We start from the raw sequence: 17,344 nt of genomic DNA on the forward strand, positions 1-17,344 counted from the left end.
TAACATCCACCATCTAATCTATAACATCCACCAGCTCATATATAACATCCACCAGCTAATCTATAACATCCACCAGCTAATCTATAACATCCACCAGCTAATCTATAACATCCACCAGCTAATCTATAACATCCACCAGCTAATCTATAACATCCACCAGCTAATCTATAACATCCACCAGCTAATCTATAACATCCACCAGCTAATCTATAACACCCACCAGCTAATCTATAACATCCACCAGCTAATCTATAACATCCACCAGCTAATCTATAACATCCACCAGCTAATATATAACATCCACCAGCTAATCTATAACATCCACCAGCTAATCTATAACATCCACCAGCTAATCTATAACATCCACCAGCTAATCTATAACATCCACCAGCTAATCTATAACATCCATCAGCTAATCTATAACATCCACCAGCTAATCTATAATATCCACCAGCTAATCTACAACATCCACCAGCTAATCTAAAACATCCACCAGCTAATCTATAACATCCACCAGCTAATCTATAACATCCACCAGCTAATCTATAACATCCACCAGCTAATCTATAACATCCACCAGCTAATCTATAACATCCACCCGCTAATCTATAACATCCACCGGCTAATCTATAACATCCACCGGCTAATCTATAACATCCACCGGCTAATCTATAACATCCACCGGCTAATCTATAACATCCATCAGCTAATCTATAACATCCACCAGCTAATCTATAATATCCACCAGCTAATCTACAACATCCACCAGCTAATCTATAACATCCACCAGCTAATCTATAACATCCACCAGCTAATCTATAACATCCACCAGCTAATCTATAACATCCACCAGCTAATCTATAACATCCACCCGCTAATCTATAACATCCACCGGCTAATCTATAACATCCACCGGCTAATCTATAACATCCACCGGCTAATCTATAACATCCACCGGCTAATCTATAACATCCACCGGCTAATCTATAACATCCACCGGCTAATCTATAACATCCACCGGCTAATCTATAACATCCACCGGCTAATCTATAACATCCACCGGCTAATCTATAACATCCACCGGCTAATCTATAACATCCACCGGCTAATCTATAACATCCACCGGCTAATCTATAACATCCACCGGCTAATCTATAACATCCACCGGCTAATCTACAACATCCACCGGATAATCTACAACATCCACCAGCGAAGCTACAACATCTACCGGCTAATCTATAACATCCACCGGCTAATCTATAACATCCACCGGCTAATCTATAACATCCACCGGCTAATCTATAACATCCACTGGCTAATCTATAACATCCACCGGCTAATCTATAACATCCACCGGATAATCTATAACATCCACCGGCTAATCTATAACATCCACCGGCTAATCGATAACATCCACCGGCTAATCGATAACATCCACCGGATAATCTATAACATCCACCGGCTAATCTATAACATCCACCGGCTAATCTATAACATCCACCAGCTAATCTATAACATGCACCAGCTAATCTATAACATCCACCAGCTAATCTATAACATCCACCGGCTAATCTATAACATCCACCGGCTAATCTATAACATCCACCGGCTAATCTATAACATCCACCGGCTAATCTATAACATCCACCGGATAATCTATAACATCCACCGGCTAATCTATAACATCCACCGGCTAATCGATAACATCCACCGGCTAATCGATAACATCCACCGGATAATCTATAACATCCACCGGCTAATCTATAACATCCACCGGCTAATCTACAACATCCACCGGCTAATCTACAACATCCACCAGATAATCTACAACATCCACCAACTAATCTATAACATCCACCGGATAATCTATAACATCCACCGGCTAATCGATAACATCCACCGGCTAATCTATAACATCTACCGGCTAATCTATAACATCCACCGGCTAATCTATAACATCCACCGGCTAATCTATAACATCCACCAGCTAATCTACAACATCCACCAGAGAATCTACAACATCTATCAGCTAATCTATAACATCCACCAGCCTAATCTATAACATCCACCAGCTTAATCGATAACATCGAGCTAATGTAAGCAGATGGACACACAGTTCAACGTCCTTCCAAGGAAAGGCACAATCACTACACGTGATGCAACACCATGTAGTCCGGTGTGGAATCAAAAACCCAAGCTAGGCAGCTCAAGGCCAGTACGACACCTGTGCATACCTGTGCACCAACCTGAACGACTGACCGTAGATATCCAAATCATTGAAGTTACAGACAATATGAAAAGCAAACAGGTGCACCGTGCACGTTCAGTCTACTCCAACGTACACCGGTGAGGAACATGACCGCTCTAGATGCACAAACATCTTCAGGAACTTGTTACTAGACCACCTAATCTACTCACCCGGTCACCTCATCTACTCACCCTGATCACCTCATCTACTCACCAGGTCACCTCATCTACTCACCCGGGCACCTCATCTACTCACCGGGGCACCTCATCTACTCACCCGGGCACCTCATCTACTCACTCGGTCACCTCATCTACTCACCCGGTCACATCTACTCACCCTGGTCACCTCATCTACTCACCCTGGTCACCTCATCTACTCACCAGGTCACCTCATGTACTCACCCGGTCACCTCATCTACTCACCCGGTCACCCCATCTACTCACCCGGTCACCCCATCTACTCACCCGATCACCTCCTCGAACAGCTCATCGACTCACCTCCTCGAACAGCTCATCGACTCACCCGGTCACCTCATCGACTCACCCGGTCACCTCATCGACTCACCCGGTCACCTCATCGACTCACCCGGTCACCTCATCGACTCACCCGGTCACCTCATCTACTCACCCGTTCACCTCATCTACTCACCCGTTCACCTCATCTACTCACCCGTTCACCTCATCTACTCACCCGTTCACCTCATCTACTCACCCGTTCACCTCATCTACTCACCCGGTCACCTCATCTACTCACTCGGTCACCTCATCTACTCACCCGGTCACCTCCTCGAACAGCTCATTGACTCCTGCTCGTCACGTGGTGTGCCCTTTTCGTTCACTTCAGAATCTCGTGGGGACATCTGCCACAAATGGTCTTCAGACCCTCGATCAGATAGACGAGCCTTTGTGTGACTTACACTTTGGTGGACGTACGAAAGATTCCATTGTCAGACATTTTCATCGACACGGGTTTGTACATGTCCGAATGTATCAAAAGCCAACTCAAATGTGGAGAACAACAAAACCATTGTGAAAATGACAAGCCCGTGGACATGGACAAGCCCGTGGACATGGTCAGCCCGTGGACATGGACAAGCCCATGGACATGGACAAGCCGGTGGACATGGTGAAAGCATATAGTCAAGATAGACAACGCCATGAACATGGTCAATCCCGTGGACATGGACAAGCCCGTGGACATGGTGAAAGCATATAGTTAAGAAAGACAACGCCATGAACAAGGTCAAGCCCGTGGACACGGACAAGCCCGTGGACATGGACAAGCCCGTGAACGTGGACAAGTCCATGGACATGGTGAAAGCATATAGTTAAGATAGACAACGCCATGGACACGGACAAGCCCGTGAACACGGACAATCCCGTGGACACGGACAAGCCCGTGGACACGGACAATCCCGTGGACACGGACAAGCCCGTGGACACGGACAAACCCGTGGACACGGACAAACCCGTGGACACGGACAAACCCGTGGACACGGACAAACCCGTGGACACGGACAAACCCGTGGACACGGACAAACCCGTGGACACGGACAAACCCGTGGACACGGACAAACCCGTGGACACGGACAAACCCGTGGACTTGGACAAACCCGTGGACTTGGACAAACCCGTGGACTTGGACAAACCCGTGGACTTGGACAAGTCTGTGGACATGGACAAGCCCGTGAACGTGGACCAGTCTGTGGACATGGACAAACCCGTAGACATGGACAAGCCCGTGAACGTGGACAAGTCTGTGGACATGGACAAGCCCGTGAACATGGACAAACCCGTGAACGTGGACAAGCCCGTGAACATAGACAAGCCCGTGAACATGGACAAGCCTGTGAACATGGACAAGTCTGCGGACATGGACAAAGCATATAGTTATGATACACAATCGTGAGCCCAGACGGACACGCCGGACGACTTACTTAACTTAAGCCATCATTTCGTTTACCTCTACTCACAACTCACTTCTCTATCTCCAGCGCAGCCACCTTCCGTTTCTCATACAGTTTGTCGTTGAGAGAGCGGACGATGGTCGGGGTGAGGGGAGACAAGTCCTTCTCGGTGTTCATGGTGTCGAGACACGAACCGGGTAAACAGCAGCACGTGAGTCCGACCGGAACTGCTCGGCTCTGTCCGTGGGTTGGTTTTTCCCTACCAGCACCCACCGCGTCCTCGCATGTACATGTTATATGGACATATGAATAAATAAATATTTTGTCTACGTCTGTTACTCTGTGAACAATGTGTATGACACACAGCACTTCATGTTGGACAAGTCCGCACGATCCCTTCACATCAACCCCGCTCGCCGCACCGACTCCGACACGCCCTCCTGTCAATCATGATATGACACTGTCAGCGCTCGATGAGCCACGCCCCCATCCTGCTGAGGCTTCGATTCACTGTCTGTCCCTCGTTCATTTTACTTCATGAAATCAACAAAAACAAACATATTAACAAAACTTCGACTAGTATATTTCTGATGACGCTTCCAACCCGATTGCTGCAAACCGCATGATTTCACAATTAAAAAGGGCGCGAATAAATGATTCACCAAAAAAGACTGGAAACTGACAAAAATGTGACGCGCGAACGTCGACAAACCATCGACCAGTCCGCGTTCATGTGGTTAAGGGTCTATTATAATCAAACAACACGCGACCATGGAGGTACAATTCATTAATTCGTTGTACAGTGGACGAATGTTGCACCTTCTAACAAAACAGTTCCTGGTGAGGGCGTTCAATACACCGCCTAATATGCTGTACTTATTGGAAAACCACAAGTCGCACATTATAAAACAATCTCAACTTCAACTTGCGCAGAATAACAATGGAGCACCACAATGTATTCCGATAAATTAGTTATAACATTTAAAGCCCTTGTCGTGGTTTCATATCCGAGCTTTTAATAATGTGGCCCTGCCTCGCTACGTATGGCCAAGTTGGACTTGCGAAACGTGTTGCTCGAAGTCATGACGGAGTGACGAACAATGCCGGCTCGACGGACACAATTCATTCATTGCCGTTTTTTATACAGTACTGCCTTGTTGTTGTTGTTGGGTTTTTGTGCCTGTACAGTATGACGTATTGCTTACGTGAATGCATGACCGTCAACCTTTTTTTATTCCCTCATCGACATATATTTATTACGTACGGAAAACTGCATTTTTCGACCTGCTCTCTCACAGGTGGTCCCGACACGCCCTCTCGTGCGCGTCTTTCACTTAGTTTAATAGGAGCTACAATAGGTGGTGACAGCAAAGGTAGATGTTTGTTCTTGCACGTTTGTTCGGATAATTATTGCGACGTTTGGAAAAGGTTGTGAAATAGCAAAGTGAAATAAATAATCTTGATCTCGAGAATCAGAACAAGGACTCTTTCTCGCTGCTGGTTTGTAAAAACACACCAGCTCAGGGTAGAAAAAAAGCCCCGATATGCTAAAACTATCGTCCACGAACTAATGCTGGCAGATGGGACAGCCGGCTTAACGTCCATCCGAGGGACGGCACACACACATCGATGAATCACCCTGGGTGTGAAACACCGGGATGACAGTTTACAGCTGGGTCGGGATTCCAACCCCGGCTAGACAGCTTCGAGACGCGTGTGCCTCCCTTATAGGACATTATTCCGGGATGGCCGTCAAATATCCCATTGCCATTCCATGCAGCACATCTTCCCAATGATCCATCAGAATATAATAATCCACAGATGAAGGCCTGACACACACTTCCCATTCCTGGATTATCAGGACATTTTGGATTCCTGTGTTAATCGGGGCCCTTAGGGATATTTTGGGGCCGTTTGGTTCAAATTCTTCCAAAAGCACCAAATTTGGCCCAGGTGTTGCCCATGCCATACTCTTTCGATTTTTGACGGGCGCCCCCCCCCCCCCCCCCAGGGGGCCCATATTGGCGAAATACTAAATGGCCGCCACCCGGATTAGAGGAAAATCAGTTAAATAACCGAAAGGGTTGGAATCATGTATGATACCACTTTTCAGGGGTTTTCGAGGTCGAGGAATCCAATTATGATGTTATTTTGAGGATTCGAGGTCAAGGTCAACCCTCAAGGTCATTTTTGAGTCAAACATGTCGGTTTTTGAGTTTTTTGTCAAGATTTACGCGAGGTTCACCATTTTATGTTTCTGGGTTGGGTAATCGAACTCTGACCTTATTTTTGACAATTAGAGGAAATATTTACATGTCTATTTCCTAATTTTCAGGCATATGCAGTTCATCAGTCCAATTACAAAGGTACGGATTTTGATGTTTTATGAACTGTATGCCATATCCTTGTGTTTAATTTTTGTGCGATCATGATCCGGGTTCATGTATACAAGATTGTATACATGTCATAAATATGACGTCATAGGTCATGTGACCTGGCGGCCATATTGGCTTTTATGAAAACCTTAAAAATGGATCCCTGCCTTCATTTTTCGATCGATTCATTTTGAACTTTGACCACTTATAGTACGCCATGTGATTGGATGCGTATCCTAATTATGACGTCATAGGTCAGGTGACATGGTGGGATGGACCGGTATGGTCCCCGGATCATAGGGCCCTTGGCGCCCGTCAAAAATCGAAAGAGTATGGCATGGGCAACATCTGCGCCAAATTTGATGCTTTTGGAAGAATTTGAACCAAAATATCCCTAAGGGCCCTGACTATTGAGGGTTCATGATAACACCACAAGGACTTTGATATTATAACATAGTTCCACCTCCAACCTTCCCTTAATCCCAAAAAATTTCCTGACTTGTTTCTGCTCCTTACCCATGAATATAAATAAAACTTGGACTTATTTCTCGCAATCTCGGCGAAAAAGAAGCAGCTGCAACCCATGATGCTTTTCCTCGGCTCATGGCTCCCTTGGCTAGGAATCTTTTGTCCCCATTTGTCTGATTAATTATCTTGAAATGAAAGGATTGAGGGTTAAAGCTGGGAATTCAGATTCTGCACAGAATGTCCTTGAAACAATCTTCTCCTATAAGCAGTTAAAAGGAAATCGTGTATTGTGAAGAGTGCATTTTTGCTTTCCAAGGCTCATGGAAGAGTGAGATGACAGACGGTGAAATGAAAGTGAAATGAAAGTGACATGATGAATGTGAGCGCAGTGAATGGGTCACGTGACATGATGGTGCACCACCTGCTTGAAGTCCTGGGGAGAGTAGTGGGATAGAACAGCCTCCAGATGGTTGTCCCATAAACGGGAGGAAAGAGCAACAAGAGCAAGTGTAGATCTTCAGAATGTAGCACCTGTGAGAGCTAATGTTAAAAGCTTTTGATTTCACGTGGTCCACCATAAACCTCCTTCCAGTGAAACTACCTAAATCCAGAATCATTGCTCACCTCCACTCATTTGTTCCTCTTTTTTTCTGTCTGTGGAACCAACTTCCACGTTCTGTTTAATCTCATTCTTCTCTGCTTTTTTTGCAAGACAGCTGTTCACCACCAACTCAAATGTTCCCCCTCAAAGACCATGATCATTCCTACCCCCATTAACCTCCCTCCCACAAATCCAATTCTTTCCGAACTTCCAGTTGCTCCTTCCTGAAAGTTTCCTTCTGTGTCCATCTTGTCCACCCGGTGCATCCTCTCCTACCCCTCATTTGTCCAAGTCTCCCTGTATTTTGACCTTAAATTCTGCTGTTGGTGTTTTCCCAAATCTATTTCTACTATTCCTTTTGCTCTGTTATGTCCTGATCCGTTCAGTGTTCTCGCTCTTCCACGAGCCTTGGATTTGTATCCCAAAATAAAAATCCAGGAAATCCATCGGTGATGTTGGCGCAGGAAATCCATGTGTGATGTTGGGGCTCCAAAATCCAGGAAATCCATTGGTGATGTTGGGGCTCCAAAATCCAGGAAATCCATCGGTGATGTTGGGGCTCCAAAATCCAGGAAATCCATCGGTGATGTTGGGGCTCCAAAATCCAGGAAATCCATTGGTGATGTTGGGGCTCCAAAATCCAGCAAATCCATGTGTGATGTTGGGGCTCCAAAATCCAGGAAATCCATCGGTGATGTTGGGGCTCCAAAATCCAGGAAATCCATCGGTGATGTTGGGGCTCCAAAATCCAGGAAATCCATCGGTGATGTTGGGGCTCCAAAATCCAGGAAATCCGTCGGTGATGTTGGGGCTCCAAAATCCAGGAAATCCATCGGTGATGTTGGGGCTCCAAAATCCAGGAAATCCATCGGTGATGTTGGGGCTCCAAAATCCAGGAAATCCATGTGTGATGTTGGGGCTCCAAAATCCAGGAAATCAATCGGTGATGTTGGGGCTCCAAAATCCAGGAAATCCATCGGTGATGTTGGGGCTCCAAAATCCAGGAAATCCATCGGTGATGTTGGGGCTCCAAAATCCAGGAAATCCATCGGTGATGTTGGGGCTCCAAAATCCAGGAAATCCATCGGTGATGTTGGGGCTCCAAAATCCAGGAAATCCGTCGGTGATGTTGGGGCTCCAAAATCCAGGAAATCCATCGGTGATGTTGGGGCTCCAAAATCCAGGAAATCCATCGGTGATGTTGGGGCTCCAAAATCCAGGAAATCCATCGGTGATGTTGGGGCTCCAAAATCCAGGAAATCCATCGGTGATGTTGGGGCTCCAAAATCCAGGAAATCCATCGGTGATGTTGGGGCTCCAAAATCCAGGAAATCCTTCGGTGATGTTGGGGCTCCAAAATCCAGGAAATCCATCGGTGATGTTGGGGCTCCAAAATCCAGGAAATCCATGTGTGATGTTGGGGCTCCAAAATCCAGGAAATCCATCGGTGATGTTGGGGCTCCAAAATCCAGGAAATCCATCGGTGATGTTGGGGCTCCAAAATCCAGGAAATCCATCGGTGATGTTGGGGCTCCAAAATCCAGGAAATCCATGTGTGATGTTGGGGCTCCAAAATTCAGGAAATCCATCGGTGATGTTGGGGCTCCAAAATCCAGGAAATCCATCGGTGATGTTGGGGCTCCAAAATCCAGGAAATCCATCGGTGATGTTGGGGCTCCAAAATCCAGGAAATCCATGTGTGATGTTGGGGCTCCAAAATCCAGGAAATCCATCGGTGATGTTGGGGCTCCAAAATCCAGGAAATCCATTGGTGATGTTGGGGCTCCAAAATCCAGGAAATCCATCGGTGATGTTGGGGCTCCAAAATCCAGGAAATCCATGTGTGATGTTGGGGCTCCAAAATCCAGGAAATCCATCGGTGATGTTGGGGCTCCAAAATCCAGGAAATCTATCGGTGATGTTGGGGCTCCAGCCCACAGGAGAGAGCAGTACTCCATTGATCTATGAAGGCATTCCAGTCTGTGAGTAGGAGTGAAGGAGTGATTTGTCAAGGAAAGACATTTTGAAAAATGGGGCATACCCAGTCTGCAGGTGGGCTGTGGAAACCAGGTATGAACAGGACAAACGAAGAATTACATTCTGCAGCAATGATTTAACTATTCATCTTTTACACTCAAGGTACTTCTGTCCATGAGAATACGACACGACATATAAACAGGTGGCTTGGAAAAATGGATGCAAGATGACTCCGGAGGAGAAGCCTTTGATCAACCGTAAGGAAACATTAATCGATTTTATTATAATTTTTATTTAGTCTGATTCCATGGGGCAGAGGAACCCTTGATAAGGGTTCCCATAGTCCACGGAATCATACACAATTGCCTACTCTTTTTAATAATCCTTTTAGTTTCCTGTTCCAACAAAGATATGAAATAGCACAAGGTAATCAGGAACCACTTCACTCATTCCCTTGTTACAGTTGTTACACACTCCTCCCAGAATTACTCACGAATGCGAGTAGCGTCAACTACCTAGCTCCCACCAAGCAGGGAACATGGCCGGGGTATCAGCGCACAATTGCCTACTCTTTTTAAATCAACTGGACTACCGTCCAGTTGAGTTCATCACATACTGTACCCTCCGGCGTCCGTCGTCGTCGTCTGTCGTCCGTTAACTTTTCGACGTTAACACTCCAGCGTCCACAAATATCAACCGATTCTGATCAAACTTGACATGCAGCATCCTTACCCCAAGGACCAGGTTGGTATTACAATTCAGCCCGATCCGTTGAAAAATGGCGGACGTAGGCGACCATTTTGTTTTTGGTCATGAAAACGACGTTAACACTCTAGCGTCCACAAATATTAAGAGATTTTGATCAAACTTAGAATGTTTAACCATCATCACACAAGGTAGGTTGCTATTGCATTCCAACCCGATCCGTCGCAAAATGGCCGCCACATTGTTTTCAGCTCTGAAACGACGTTAAGACTTTAACGTCCACAAATATTTATGGATTTTGATCAAACTTGGTGTGTGAGACTCTTACCACACAAGGTAGGTTGCTATCGCATGTCAACCCGATCTGTCACAAAATGGCCGCCATAGGCCGGCATATTTTTTCAGCTCTGAAACGACGTTAACAATCTAGCGTCCACATATATTGACGAATTTTCATCAAACTTGGCATGTGAGACCCGACCTACTTTAAAGTTGTCCAGTCAGTTCAGTTGAGTTCTGCTTCCCTGGAAGCTCTCGTTTTAATGATACTGTGGCGTATTCAACATCTATAACCTAAATGCAGGCCCTTTTAATAGGCCAAAGCTCATGGATGACTTGGCTTTCCATCTCCATCCGAAGCACAGCGTATTCCGAGATGCACGATAGTCGTTACATTCCCCCCGCCTTGCTAATAGCGTCGCAATCATAAATCCAGAGGTTTTCAGAGCAACCCTCCATTCAACAAGAACAGGCATGAAGGACAAAATAGCCTTGTGCGGTGATCAAGTTCCTTGTACATCCTCATGAAGCTTTAGTGTGGACACAAACTTACATTTGCACATTCAATTTAACTGAGTAATAACTAGTTAACAAGCACGACTTACGAGCGGATTAAACGCAAAACAACTTACTCACAATTTCTGTCTGGCATAACAATGTACAGCAGGAACATAATTTGGGACAAACACAGAAATCCATGGGAAGTAGTCTGGAAATGTGGGACAGAAAACGCGTTTTGACCTTTGCAGGCAAGACAAGGGACGGAACACAACACACTCACCTCAAAGTATTTATTATCTATCATATAAAACTATATAAATAATATATAAACTATATATATATAAATTATATATATATATATATATATATATATATATAAATTTATATATAAATATATAAATAATAAATAAATAAACTATCATATAAATAATCATATCTATCATACCAAAAGTTTTTTTTTTTATTTATTTATATAAAACACAATGCCAGTTTGTGTGTTTGTACAGGTGTCTGCCGCCCTAGAATCGCGTAGGTTTTAACGGTCAATCTTTTTACACGAATGTGTGTTCACTACGGTCTATTTTTGAGGATTCACTGCGGTCAAACTCGAAGAACATTTTCCATAAAAAAAAGTAATTGTGTCTTCTATTGGAATTGTAGACGGTGGCTTGCAAACCGGGCCTCAAGGGTGGTGTACAGAAACGTTTTTTTTAAAAACAACAATAAATACAAGGTGTAGGGAGGTGAAATTCGCTGCATGTGATGTGCAACACGTGCAGAGTAAAACAAGTGTTCATTTACGTCCGTATGATGTCTAATAAATAAAGAAGATATAAGCACGCCTGACACGAGGCTGAGGCTTCAGACTTTGGCACGCTCACGAGGCTGCACCGTCGAATAAACTGTTTTTATAAAACGTCGTCATCGTTTTTCGAGTGCTCCTTCACATACCTTTATATTTCTTTGTTTATCATTCCATATATAATTCGCAAGTGTATGTGTGTGTGTGTGTGTGTGTGTGTGTTTACAGAGGCACTCCAAGTCCGGCTTCTTCTTCCTCCCATCCGCGACGGGCTCTTTATACAAAAAATTTAAAAACAATAATAATAAATAAGCTCATGTTTATCGCGTAAATGTCGCCGTGGCCGAGTGGTTAACGTCGCCAATTCCAAAGCGAGCCGATTTGGTTCAATCCCAGAGCCAAGTTATAAATTTTTCTCATTTGGTGTGAAAAGGTATTAAACACCCCTGGACACACCTCTTTTAATATAAAAATAACAACAACAACATGCATTTTAAAGGCCATTTTCCCTGCTAGAGCGGGGGTTAGCCTTGCGGTCCCCATGACAATCTTCTCCATTTTGCCCTATTTTCTGCATCTCTCCTTGTTAACCCCCTTTCCCGCATTTCTTCTTCCACCATCTTTAGCCAGGTCTTTCTCGGTCTTCCCCGTCCTCGACTTCCTTCTACATTCATTTCCACCACTCTTCTCAACCAGTCACTTTCATCCTTCCTCAACACATGACCAAACCATCTCAACCTGTTCCTCTTCACAGCATCAATCACAGGCTCTATTCCCATCATCTTTCGCAATTCATCATTTGTCTTCCTCTCTCTCAATGATACTCTGCACATCCGTCGAACCATTCGCATTTCCACCCTTTCCAACCTTCGTTGCTGCTCTACGTTCATTACCCATGTCTCGCTCCCATAAATCATAACACTTCTCACACATGCAGCATACACCTTTCCCTTCAGCTTCAACGACACTCCCCTCATCATCAGCACGCCACTCAGTTCCCGAAACTTCTTCCATGCACATCTCACTCGAGCAACCGTTGCCGAGTCTGATCAACCTTCTCCATTCAGCATGTCTCCGAGGTAGCAAAATGTTTTCACACCTTCCAGCTTCACGCCGTCTCCAAGATCCAACTCAACATTTCCTCCATCTGCAGCTCCCTCTGTGCACACCTTACATTTGAATGTAGCTGCCACACTGGTTAATGACCCTCTCAAACCACTACATTTTTGATGAACCCACTCAGCGCACATAGTACATTGAATGGAATTCACTCCGACACACTTCCTGCACACAGCACACGCCCACTTCCCAGTTCTTTCCACCTCACCACATGCTTTACCACTTGCCATCACCTTCGTCTTTCCGATATTCACCTTCAGACCTTTTGTCTCCATACATTCCTTCCACGTGTTCATCTTTTCCTTCAGTCCATCCATACTTTCCGCAATCAACACCAGATCATCTGCATACAACAACTGCCACGGTAAACCCTCCTTTACGTTCTGAGCCAGCACCTCCATCACAGCTACAAATAGTAGTGGACTTAGTACCGACCCCTGATGCACTCCCACCTTCACCTCAAACTCACCACTGTTCCCGTCCTTCGTCCTTACAGCTGTGCGCGCTCTTTTGTACATTGCCATCACGACTCTGATCAACCATTCCTCCACTCCTAACTTCCTCAATGCCCATGTCAATACTTTGCGTGGTACCCTATCGAATGCTTTCTCCAGATCAACAAACCCAAGAAACAACTTCTTCCTCTTCTCCATGTACTTCTCCTGCAACTGCCTCACAATGAAAAGCGCGTCTGTCGTTCCTCTTCCTGGCATGAATCCAAACTGCATTTCGTCGATCTTCACTTTCTTCCTTATCCTCCTCTCCAACACCCTTTCCAATACCTTCATTCCATGCTCCAATAACTTTATCGCTCGGTACGAGCCACACTCCAGAGGGTCACCTTTCCCCTTGTATAGAGGGACGAGGGTACTCAGTTCCCAATCCACTGGAATGCGACCTTCTTTCACCACCAGATTACAGATCTCTGTCATTCTCTCCACACCCCAACTTCCTGCTGCCTTCAAAATATCTCCCACAACTCCCGTCGGCCCTCCCGCTTTTCTACCCTTCATTGCTTTTATCGCTTCCTCAACTTCCTTCTCAGTTATCTTCTCTGCCGGTCCTAAAACTGGGTTACTCTCTATGTTGCCATCCCATTCATTCTCTGTATTCAACAGCATTTCCATATATCTTTTCCATCTTCCTTTAATTTCATCTGGGTCCACAACGATTTGTCCCACTTCATCCTTCAAGCAACTCACCCCCATCACATCACACCTCTCTTTCGCTATCTGCTTTGCAATCCTGAATACTGCTTTCTGACCCTCTTCCGAATCCAAGCGTTCTCCGAACATTTTCCTACATGCCTCCTGCGCCTTTGCTACCTCTTTCTTTGCAGCCTTCCTGGCTGCCTTATAACTTTCATGCTCTGCTGTTTCTGCTCCCGTACCCTTCGCCTTCTGCCACTCCTTGAACTTCGTTCTCTTCTCGTCAATCCTCTTTCCAACTTCATCATCCCACCACCATGTTTCCGAGTGCCTCGGTGGTCCTTTTGTCCATCCACATACCTCACCAACGGCTCCCAACAGACTAGCTTTCATCGACATCCAACCACTTTCAAGCTCAACCACATCATCCTTGACCCTACTCAGCCTCTCTTTTAATGCCTCCCTTACTGTCACCTCTTTCAACCTCCACACCTTCATTCTCGGTTGGTACTTCACCCGCCGAGCACTCCTCGCACCTTTCACCCTTACGTCGCAGACAACCAAGTGGTGCTGTGAAACAGCCTCCTCCCCCGGGATCACCTTTGTGTCCCGGAGGTGCCCCCTATCTCGCCTATGCACCATCAGGTAGTCAACGGTTGTCGTCGACCTGACGTGTATGTAACAAGCTTATTATCCTCTTTCTGGAACTGAGTATTACAAATCAACAAATCAGCTCCATCAGCAAACTCCAAAATCCTTTCACCTTCTCCATTTCTCACACCATATCCGTAACCCCCATGAACTCCCTCAAAACCATCCATACTCCTTCCCACATGTCCATTTTGGTCTCCTCCTACCACAACAACTTCCTCATCTTTCACGTTTTCCATCAGCTTCTCTATCGCACACCAGAACTTGTCCTTCTCTTCATCGCTTCGACCAACCTGCGGAGCATATCCCGAGATGACGCTCACCAAGAGCTTTCCAATCATCATTTTCACCATCATCAACCTTTCACTCACTCTAGTCACACTCACCACACTGTCTACAAACTCCTCAGAAAACAGGACACCAACACCATTCACGCCCTCCAGGCACCCTTGCCACACAAACTTGTATTTCTGTCCCTGCCTACCCTTCACCATTCTCACACCACTTCCCTTCCATCTCGTCTCTTGCACACAACATATGTCCACTCTTCTTCTGACCAATACTTCCACCACTTCTCCTGATCTCCCTGTCATTGTCCCTACATTCCATGTCCCAAACCTCAGAAACCGATCTCCACTTCGGGCTGTACCCTGCCCATATGTACTTGTAATTGTCATGGTCCCCTTTTTTCTTTTTCTTTTTTTTGAGGCAATGTTTTTATGGCCGGATGCCCTTCCTGACGCAAACCCTCTTAGTCGTCTCTTACGACACGCAGGGATACGGTGTACCTATTCTTATCCAGGGTACACACCGGGAAACGTTTAAAACATGGAAATTCTTGGGGGTGGGGGGGGGGGGGCGGCGTCAAGGGAAAGATAAAATGAAAATAAACCCCTTCAGCCGGCACTTAGCTTGGCGTCCCAAAGAGTACTTTCAGGAGCTTGGCGGCTGTTGAAACTGGGGTCGCCACTCATGCGGGAAGTGGTCCAAAATGGCGGTGTCGAAGACCGCGCATCGAAGACACAACAAGCGTGAGGCGAGCAGATTAGACGGCCTCCTTTCGATTCTCTACCGTCAAGCCCAATGCGGCCTTCAGCTTCCAAGAGCCCAGCAGTTGTCCAAAACCTCGTGTTAAAAAAATATAAATGGGACATGCTAATGCACCTGTTAAATGAAAACAATATCTGCACATAAAGGGGTACGTGATAGGAATTTCCCGTTGTCATATCGGCGGTGCCAAGTTTTTGGGTGCGCTCACATGTTGGGAGGTGAAGATTTCGGAGATTAGAAATAATTGAGCAGAGTGCAAAGTTTTAGGGTGTGCCAAAATCGGTATATTTACACCACGACCATCAAGAACCCGAGAAAAAGCATTACGTTAGATGAGCAACCTCAAGCAACACAGCACGCGTTATTCCTTCCACAGAGCAACGTGCCATAACTGAAGCCAGCAGGGAAATAAGCCAAGTGTGAGCAAAGGGTACAGGTTTGTACCCAGACTCTGGTGCTCCAGGATGGAATGACTCAGGCACTGCAGCCAGCGCAAGAAGAGACCAATGAAACCGCCGAGCTGCCCTGAGGGCGGCCCGTGGGGGTTCAGTTCCGTCTGCAGGGCGAGTCCCATCAAGCTGAGGGCTGCTGGTGAAGCAACCAATAGCAGAGCAATGCTGGCAGTCCTGGGCAACAAGGAACAAGAGACATACACGTAAGCACAGAGAGGAAGCATTATGCAGCACTTTCACAATGGCCCGAGCAGAAATGACAATCCACACAATTTACAATTAATTTCACAAACCAAACTCAAGCTTTCCTTGGCATTCGTTAAATGAATGAATGAATGATCGTTTTAAGGCCATTTTCCCCGCTAGAGCGGGGGTTAGCCTTGCGGGCCGCAGGACAATCATGGTTCCCTGTTTGAGGCAATGTTTTTATGGCCGGATGCCCTTCCTGGCGCCAACCCTTGGTCGCCTCTTACGATGTGCAGGGATACGGTGTACCTATTCTAAACCGGGGTACACACCGTGATCATTCATCCCAGCAAGCTGGTACTCAATTTGCCGACCTCGGAAGGATGACAGGCTGAGTCAACCCCCCTGGCGTTAATTCAGCGATCGACCGGGATTCGAACCCAGGATCCTAGGACCCCAAGCCGGCACCCTAACCGCTAAGCCAACACCAGGCTAATTCGTTAATAAGAGTATTTACTGATGAGATCAAAGTACAAATCTGATTGGAATTTCTTTGGAAAATCGAATTGAACACAACTTGCTTTAAAGTGCATTACCAGAACCTGCCCATTCCAAATGGTGTTGGCGAGTAGGACAGCAAAATGTAATTTATTGGTGGTATCACCAGCAGCATACACGTTCGTCATCATCATCATCATCATCTTACGGCCGTTTCCATGCTTGCACGTGCAAGCCGTGATTCACCCAATCGGTCTGGATTCGGAACTCAACCAAAATCGAATCGATTTGTCCTGGTCACCTAACAAACTCATCCATCAAGTTTCGTCATAATCCGTCCACACCTTTTGGAATATCATGCTATATATCGTTTTTGGG

At 45.8% G+C, this 17,344-nt stretch overlaps 2 protein-coding genes across 10 annotated transcripts in view; both read right to left on the reverse strand.

Annotated features, from left to right (window-relative positions):
• Positions 1-7,131, reverse strand: part of VAC14 (VAC14 component of PIKFYVE complex) — an 82,280-nt gene extending 75,149 nt beyond the window's left edge. For 3 of the 5 annotated variants that reach the window (XR_013624805.1, XM_068126147.2, XM_068126145.2), the window contains exon 1: positions 4,228-4,588. Coding sequence is in view for 3 of the 5 variants with exons in the window: in XM_068126147.2 (XP_067982248.2) it covers positions 4,228-4,331 (104 nt within the window). In the remaining 2 variants the exon portion in view is untranslated. Of the gene's footprint in view, positions 1-4,227; positions 4,611-7,045 lie in introns of those variants that run through there. The other 2 variants (XM_068126148.2, XM_068126146.2) reach the window with 2 other exon arrangements.
• A 4,977-nt stretch (positions 7,132-12,108) lies between these two features.
• Positions 12,109-17,344, reverse strand: part of GPAA1 (glycosylphosphatidylinositol anchor attachment 1) — a 31,579-nt gene continuing 26,343 nt past the window's right edge. For all 5 annotated transcript variants that reach the window (XM_068126138.2, XM_078786055.1, XM_078786054.1 and 2 more), the window contains exon 13: positions 12,109-16,456. In XM_068126138.2, coding sequence (XP_067982239.2) covers positions 16,192-16,456 — 265 coding nt within the window. In that variant the 3' untranslated portion in view covers positions 12,109-16,191. The remainder of the gene's footprint in view (positions 16,457-17,344) is intronic.

This window comes from Myxine glutinosa, chromosome 10 (genome assembly GCF_964187855.1).
Source record: "Myxine glutinosa chromosome 10, kmMyxGlut1.1, whole genome shotgun sequence".
Lineage (NCBI taxonomy): Eukaryota > Metazoa > Chordata > Myxini > Myxiniformes > Myxinidae > Myxine > Myxine glutinosa.